The sequence below is a fragment of the Hemitrygon akajei genome, chromosome 27 (assembly GCF_048418815.1).
Source record: "Hemitrygon akajei chromosome 27, sHemAka1.3, whole genome shotgun sequence".
NCBI lineage: Eukaryota > Metazoa > Chordata > Chondrichthyes > Myliobatiformes > Dasyatidae > Hemitrygon > Hemitrygon akajei.
Genome location: NC_133150.1, coordinates 51,731,849 through 51,740,676, shown reverse-complemented (window position 1 = coordinate 51,740,676; position 8,828 = coordinate 51,731,849). Strand labels below are relative to the sequence as shown.

The window sequence follows — 8,828 nt, the reverse complement described above, 5'->3', positions numbered from 1 at the left end:
TCTCCATAAACCCCTACAGTCCTTCCACCCATCCATCTCTCTGTAAACCCCTACAGTCCTTCCACCCATCCATCTCTCTGTAAACCCCTACAGTCCTTCCAGCCATCCATCTCTCTGTAAACCCCTACAGTCCTTCCAGCCATCTATCTCTCTGTAAACCCCTACAGTCATTCCACCCATCCATCTCTCTGTAAACCCCTCCAGTCCTTCCACCCATCCATCTCTCTGTAAACCCCTACAGTCCTTCCACCCACCCATCTCTCTGTAAACCCCTACAGTCCTTCCACCCATTCATCTCTCCATAAACACCTACAGTCCTTCCACCCACCCATCTCTCCATAAATCCCTACAGTCCTTCCACCCATTCATCTCTCTGTAAACCCATACAGTCCTTCCACCCATCCATCTCTCCGTAAACCCCTACAGTCCTTCCACCCATCCATCGCTCTGTAAACCCTTATGGTCCTTCCACCCATCCATCTCTCCGTAAACCCTTACAGTCCTTCTACCCATCCATCTCTCTGTAAAACCCTACAGTCCTTCCACCCATCCATCTCTCCGTAAACCCCTACAGTCCTTCCACCCATCCATCTCTTTGTAAATCCCTACAGTCCTTCCACCCGTCCATCTCTCTGTAACACATTCTGGCCCCTGCACCCATCCATATCTTACTAAACCTGCTGCAGCCCAACAACATCCAACAACAGAATGGTTTGGGGTAAAAACTGTATAAAAATTCATTAGAAAGTACACATTCTGAAGCAGTAAATATAAAACAATTGTACAAGCTGGAGATCTCTAGCAAAATCAGGAAATGCTGGAAGCCCGAGACAGGTCAGGCAGCATCTGTGGAGAGAGAAATGAGTAACCTGAAACATTAACTCACCATGGACGCTGGCCAAGCCATTAGATAGATAGATAGATAGATACTTTATTCATCCCCATGGGGAAATTCAACTTTTTTCCAATGTTCCATACACTTGTTGTAGCAAAACTAATTACATACAATACTTAACTCAGTAAAAAAATATGATATGCATCTAAATCACAATCTGAAAAAGCATTCAATCTGACAATGCACAGCTTAAAAATATGCCCTCTACCCAATACCCATCACCAGGCTCTCTGGCTGAAAGACTGAGCATGATTTCACTGGTGAAGCCTTCACCTGTTCATGTTGGCGGGAAGCGCACAATATTTACAATAAACCACTTGCAGTGTGTGGCCGTCCACAGACCCAGAATCTTGAAAGAGGCTTCACAGGACCCTTCACTACATCTGACATCCTAGGTTTTGCACAGGCTCCACCCTCAACTCCAACATCCTTCACAATGTCAATGGTTAATTGGGAGGGATTCTGGGATGGGGAACAGGAAGTTACAGTGTGGGGGCCGCAGTACATTGTGAAGCTCAGTGTGACTGATCAGATGGGGTTGACAAGTTTATCGAAGGGAAAACAGCTGACTGAAGGTGTTATATTTGAATGCACGCTGCATGCAAAATAAGATAGATGGTCTTGTAGCACAGTTACAGATTGACAGGTATGATGTTGTGGGCATCACTGGGCCATGGGAAATAAAATTATTGTTGAGAGCTTAATATCCATGAATACACATTGTATTGAAATGACAGGCAGGTAGACACAGGGTGTAGCAAGTCCCTGCTGATAAAATTAAATCATATCCTTGGAAAGAGGTGACATAGGATTGAAAGATCATTGGATAATTAGAAGGAGACATAAAGCAGGAATACAGGGAACATTTCTGATTGGCTGCTGCTGACAAGTTGTGTTCCACAGGGTTCGGTGTTGGGACTTATTCTTTTCACATTGTGTATCAATGATTTGGATGATGGAGTTGATGGATTTGTGGGCAAGTTTGTGGATGATATGAAGATAGCTAGAGGGGCAGATGTTGTTGCAGAGACAGAAAGGCTGCAGAAAGACTTGGACAGATGAGGAGATTGGGCAAAGATGTGCCAGGTGGAACATCGTGTCGGGAGCTAAATGGTCATGCACTTTGGGAGGAGTAATGAAACAATAGACTATTTTCTAAACAGGTAGAAAATTCATAAATCCAAAGTGCAAAGGGAAGACAACCACAAACAAGAGAAACTCTGCAGATGCTGGAGATCCAAGGAACTCATCTATGGAAAAGAGTACAGTTGCTGTTTCAGGCCAGAACCCTAGGGACATGTGAATCCCTGTGCAGGATTCTCTAAAGGTTAACTTGCAGTTTAAGTTGGTGGTGAGGAAGGCAGATGCAATGTTAACATTGATTTTGAGAGAACTAGAATATAAAAACAAGGTTGTAGTGCTGAGGTTAGTGATACCTCATTTGCAGTATTGTCAACAGTTTGAGGCACTTTTCTCTGAAAAGATGTGCTGACATTGGAGAGGGTTCAGAGCATGTTCAGAAAATAATTCTAGATTTGTAAGTCTTATCATGTGAGCAGCATTTGGTAGCTCTGGGCCAGTACTCACTGAAATTTAGAAGAACGAGGGAGGACCTCATTTTAACCTATTGAATGTTGAAAGTACTAGTTAGCCTGGACGCGGAGAGGATGTTTCTGATTGTGGGAGAATATTTAACTAGAGGTCAAATGTCAGAATACAGAGATATCTAATTGAAATGGAGATGAGGAGGGATTTCTTTAGCCAGAGGTTGTTTCAGCTGTGGAATTTGTTACATCTGCCAACTTTGGAGGCCAGATCGCTGAGTGTATTTAAGGCTGAGGTTGATGGATTCCTGATAAGTCAGGCATGGAAGATTTTGTGGAGAAGATAGAAGAATGGGATTGAGAGAGAAGTGGACCAGACTTGATCAAATAATGGAGCTGACTCGACGGGCTGAATGACCTGATTCTGCGCCAATGTCTTGTGGTCTTATGTACTTTACCCAGGTAGAAAAACAGTGAGAACATGAATGATGTAGGGTTTCGGGTGGGGACACAGGAGAGAATACTGAGAGAGGACAAGAAAGTTGTAGATTCTCAGGACTAGAGTCACGAGGAAAGGTGGCCAGGCTTAGATCTGAGCATCAGGGAGATAAAGGAGGGACAGACAAGCGGACGAGTAGTGGACACAGGTCTGTGTGCAGTAGAGAGGATCCCAGATCAGGGAGTGGGGTTACCACCAGTCACTGCAGAACCCACAGTATATAAAGCAATATAGAATTGTTGAACAAAGGCAGGGGTTCCAGTAGAGGGGAGGACCCCAACACACACCCTCTGTGCTTGCAAGGCCAGGAGGGGGTGGGCATCATTTCCCAGTGATTGGGTTTGGAGAGGTACTTGCTGTCCCGATAGAGGAAATATCTGTGAGCTGGGTTCTATTCCAAGGCATTAGTTGCAGGCTCCTTTTTATCTTCCAAAGGCTGGCTCTCCACTTGGCCTGTGGGATAGAGAACAGAGTTGAGCGCTTCCAGTCATGATATTGATACTTAGCCTTCCCTCCACAGAATCTCCCAGTGACCCTCAACCCAACATATGTTCATCTGGTCCCTACACATCCTCTGCAATGTCACCTGCACAGCCACAAATCACAACACCCCAACTCCCTTTCTCATTCTCATCTTCACCGACATGTCCCATAAACCTCACTTTCGTTGCTCCACCTCTACATTTTACACTGGTCAAAGTGTAAAAATCCCCAAAAGTGTAAAATCCCCAAAACATCACACCCACACAAGTCAAAGTCTCGCCATCATATGTCACAATTGGGTGTGTGGAGGACAGTAAATCCCAGTGATTGGGTGTGTAGGGAACATTGTAAACCAATAACCAGTTATGAGGGGTACAGAGTACTCCATTTTCCATATTTGTGGGGACAATGTATCTCAGTGACTGGGTGGTGTGGGGTCAGTGTACCCCAGTGACTGGGTGTGTGGGGGACAATGTACCACTGTACTGGGTGTGAGGAGGACAGTGTACTCCCAGGGACTGGGTGCATGGGGGGGAGACAGTGTCCCCCATTGACTAGGTGAGCGTGGAGCATGTACACCAGTGACCGGTGTGTGGAGGACAGTGTAGCCCAGTGACTGGTTATGGGGGGGGACAGTGTTCCCCAGTGACTGTGTGTGGGGGATAGTGAGACCCAGTGACAGTGTATGGAGGGGGTTGGTGTACTCCAGTGACTGGGTGTGTGGAGCACAGTGTAACACCAGTGACTGGATATGCAGGAGGACAGTGTACACCAGTGACTAGGTATGTGGGTGTTCGTGTAGCCCAGTAATTGGGTCTGTGAGGGGCAACGTGTCCCAGTAACTGTGTGTGGGGGGAATATGTACCCCAGTAACTGGGAGTGTGGGTACAGTGTACACCAATGACTGGATGTAAGCAGGACAGTGTATCCCAGTGACAGAGTGCATGGGGGAGTGTACCCCAGTGATGGGGTGTGTGGGGGGAGTGTAGACCAGTAACAGGGTGTGTAGAACAGGGTGTAACCCAGTGACTGGGTGTGTGGGGACAATGTACCCCAGTGATTTGGTGTGTGGGGGATGGTGTACCCCAGTGATCTGGTGTGTAGGGGACAATGTACTTCAGTGACTGTATATGTGGGGGACGGTAGGCTCAAGTGACCGGTTGTGTGAGGAAAACGTACCACACTGACTGTGTGATTGATGGGTTTAACACCAGTTATAAACCCAAATCTGGGTGATAAGGAACAGGAAAAGGAGTGTCCAAGATCGAGTACTGTGGTCAGCACAATTTACTGCAGATCCGTAAGACACCTGTCACTAGGATACACTGACCCACACACCCAGACACTGGGGTACATTGTCCCCACACACCCAGTCATTGGTGCAGAGTCCCCTGCACACCAGTCACTGAGGTACACTGTCTCCCCCCCAACATCCAGTAACTGGGGTACACTGCCCCCAGACATCCAGTTACTGAGGGACACTGTCACCCACACATCCGGTCAGTAGTGTGGTCAGCACAATTTACTGCAGATCCGTAAGACCATAAAATAATGGCGGAAGTTTAAGTCATTTAGCCCTTTGAGCCTGTTCCATTATTTAATTATGGTTGTTTCCTTATGCAGCCCCATTCTCCTGCCTTTTCTCTGTAACCCTTAACTACTCTACCAATTGAAAACCTCTCAATCTCATCCTTAAATTCCAGATTCCTGAACTCTGGCTGAAAAAAATCCTTCTCACAGTTCCAAAAGCACATCTCTTTACTCTTTGCCCATTCCCCCAACCTGTCCAGCTCCTGCAGCAGACTGTGTGTCTCTGTGACACCAACTGTACCTCCGGCTATCCTGACCCTGATGTATCCTCAATGCCATCTGTTCCTTCATCTGGATCATTCACGTATAAAGTGAAAAGCTGCCGTCCCAACCCTGAACCCTTTGATTCTCCATTGGTCTGTGGCAGGTGTTCTAAAAAAGCATTTTATCCCCACTCTCTCTAACTTCTGCCAGTCAGACAATCTTCTATCCATGCTGGTACCTTACCTACAATGCCATGGGCTCTTAACTTGTTTAATAGCCTCGAGAGTGGAACCTTGTCAAATATCTGTGAAAGTTCTTGTCAATTGCTTGTGCTTACTCTCCTTCCTCTAGCCAGCCTGTTACCTTCTCAAAGATCTAGAATAAAATTGTGCGAACTTCACCCTATTCTATCACATACTTCCAAGTATTCTGAAATGTCAGCTTTTATAATAGCTTTTAAAACCTTACCAATTGCCAGGGTCAAGCTAACCAGCCTACTCGGGTTCAGGTGTAATTCACCCCTTTGCACAGGTTATCCTTCCCCAGAAGAGATAACAATAATCCAGAAATCTGAAGAGGTGATGATAGGAGGTACAATGAGGTAGTAACCCCCAGGTTGCAGGAGGCAGGTAACTGGGTGACTGTCAGAAGACAGGGAAATGGGCAATCAGTACAAAGTACCCCTGTGGCCATTCCCCTCAATAATGATTATACCTTGTTGGATGCTGTTGAGGAGGATGACCTACTGGAGTGGGGGGAAGGGGGAGCAGTGGAGGTGCCACCATGACCAGGTCTCTAGACTCTAGCACTGTGTCCAGTGCTATGGCCCAGAAGGGAAAGGAGGAGAAGAGGACTGCAGTAACAGTACTGATAGGGGATTCCATAGTCAAAGAAGTACACAAGGTAATAATACACAAGGTGGATATAATAGACACCCGGAAGATATGTTGCCTCCCATGTGCCATGGTCAGTGACATCTCAGACCGAGCCCATGGCATTCTGAAGGGGGAGTGTCAGCATCCACAAGTCTTGGTACAAACAAGGCACATTTGGCAGAGAACTGTGCACCTGAGAACTGGTGCAGGAGGCAGGGGTTCAGATTTCTGGATCAATGGGATCTCTGCTGGGGAATCTATGACCTGCTCAAAAGGGATGGGTTGCACCCAAATCCAAGGAGGACGAATATCCTTGCGGGGATTTCACTGAGGTGTTGAAATTTTCTTTTACAATTTTGGATAATTTACCCTTGTAATTAATCTTTTTTTGCCTTATTGGTTTTAAAATAGTTCTCTGCTAGGTATTCAAAGCTTCCTACTAAACTTCACCATATTGTATGCCTCCTTTGCTTTGCTTTTATGCTGCACCTGAATCCTTGTCCTCTCCATTGAGTGAGGGTCCATCCCCACTGGGACTGTGGAACAAGAACAGAAGTTCCACTGGGATGGAAACCCACTCCCAACCTCCTCACTCTGCATTGGGTGTGGGCTCCATTCCCCAGTAACTGGGTCTGTGGAGAGGTACTCGTTGTCCAGGTGAAGGAGTGACTGGTGTTACTGTCTTCCTCAGTGGTTGCGTGTAAGCTGGGGACTCCCTCCTGGGATGCCGGCATCTGCATCTCTTTCAAGGGGGTCTGTGCTTGGGGTCTCCCTCAGGGGGGATGCCAGAACCCAGACCAATTGACTGTTCAGCCCTGGTGCCCCCGAGTCTGTGGGACAAAGAGCAGTGGCCCTTTCCCCCAACTCCTCTCCATATCTCTCTGTCCAGTTCAACTCCTGCTCCCAAACCTTACATGCTTGCCCCAGCCTGACTCCTTATTCCTGAGGTAGGACCCCATGTCCTCAGGGTCGGAATGGGAGACACTTGCCTGCAGACCCAGCCCCTCCTGCTGCTGTTCCTGGCCAAAGTTTTGGGTGCCGGATTACTTGGGAGCATGAGATACACAATGACCAGAATGAGTATCACAACAGAAATTATACAACCAGTGTGTGACGATACGTAATCTGTTTCTGGGGGTGTGGGGAGACACCTACCGTCAGATGTACCCCTTCCGGATTTCTTTCCCTTGCATTTGCCACAAAGGGAACACACAAGTAACACACAGAGTATCACGATGACAATGATCTAACCAGTATGTGACGATCTGTAAACTGGTACTGGGGGGGTGGGGAGAGACACCTACCGTCAGATGTACCAGATTTCTTTCCCATACGTTTGTCCCAGCGTGAGCGAAGATCATGCCGCTTTATGTAGAGTATACCGCAACACGGAAGACTGAGTATAATGATGACGGGAATGATCCAAGCAATGTGTGATGATCCGTCATCGGGATCTGGAGAGGATAAAAGATTCTGTCATTAATCCCATGCTCACACTCCCAGTGATAAGGAATCGATGGATCCAGTCCATCCCGCCACAGGCCAGAGAAAACTCCCTGTCACTGCAACACCGTGCCTCAGTCCTCTCTAATCAGCCCCACGTCACTCTTCTCCACCACCCCTCTCCCCTTCAATTATCTCCATCCCCTCCAAACAGCCCCATATCACTCCACTCCATACAGTCCCTTCCAACTGCAGCCTCCAATGTCTCGGACAGTATCCTCAATTATGTTAGTCCAGCTCCCTCTCTCAGACCCTCAGTAAACCCTCTTCCCCAGCACACTCTGACTGACTGACTGCTTCTAGTATGAAACAGTGACACAGTCCTCCCACACTCACAGGACAGGAATTAGACACAGAGACAAGCTCCATTTGCACTGGCCCATCACCCACTCCCAGAGCATGAGTTAGTTGCAGGAATCTGCACTCAGTCGGTATATGGATCTGCTGTGGAGCTGGAGGGGGTGATCTGTCTCCCTTTGACTGATGCTGGTGGGAAAGGTGGGAGGGGGGTAGTAGGTGGAGATGATAATGGTCCTTATACTCTACGACTGGTGGCTGTGGAATGAAATACTGTTGGTAGAGGCTGGAAGATCACCTGGGTGTGACTGTGAAGGAGTGTGATGGTAAAGTGCACAGCCCAGGTCAGCAGGGCCTCTCTACATGAAGAAGATCGATTTTTATATCACGGGCTTTTGTGAGGCCTCAACAATCCCGGGTGAAGAGGCTGCACAAAGTCAAAGAACCAGCACAGGAGAGCAGGAACAGATCCCCCAACCCACACTTCCACTCCCCGCCCCAGCATAGTTTATCTCTCCTCCCCTGTGCTTTTGTTACTGGATTGTATTGTGGTTGTATCTCCTAAGGTCTGTGGACCTGATGGTCATCTCTCTCTCACCAGTGGTGGGACCCACTCACAGTTACCACTGTGGACCTGATGGTCATCACACTGTCACCAGTGGTGGGACCCACCCACAATTACCACTGTGGACCTGATGGTCATCTCACTCTTACCGGTGGTGGGACCCTCCCAGAGTTACATCACTGTGGACCTGATAGTCATCACACTGTCACCAGTGGTGGGACCCTCCCACAATTACCACTGTGGACCTGATGGTCATCACATCCCCGCCGTTAGTAGGATGTTTCCACAGTTGCATCATTGTGGATCTGGTGGACAACTCATTCTCTCCGGTGTTGGGACCCTCCCACAGTTACAACTGTGGACCTGGTGGACA

General features: G+C 47.8%; 1 protein-coding gene across 1 annotated transcript in view; it reads right to left on the bottom strand.

Annotated features, from left to right (window-relative positions):
- Nucleotides 1-712: 712 nt before the first annotated feature.
- LOC140717396 (CD48 antigen-like) overlaps nucleotides 713-8,828 on the bottom strand; it is a 52,658-nt gene continuing 44,542 nt past the window's right edge. The window contains exons 5-6 of the mRNA XM_073030945.1: nucleotides 7,395-7,544; nucleotides 713-3,391 (exon numbers count right to left, since the gene is read on the bottom strand). Coding sequence (XP_072887046.1) covers nucleotides 3,330-3,391; nucleotides 7,395-7,544 — 212 coding nt within the window. The 3' untranslated portion in view covers nucleotides 713-3,329. The remainder of the gene's footprint in view (nucleotides 3,392-7,394; nucleotides 7,545-8,828) is intronic.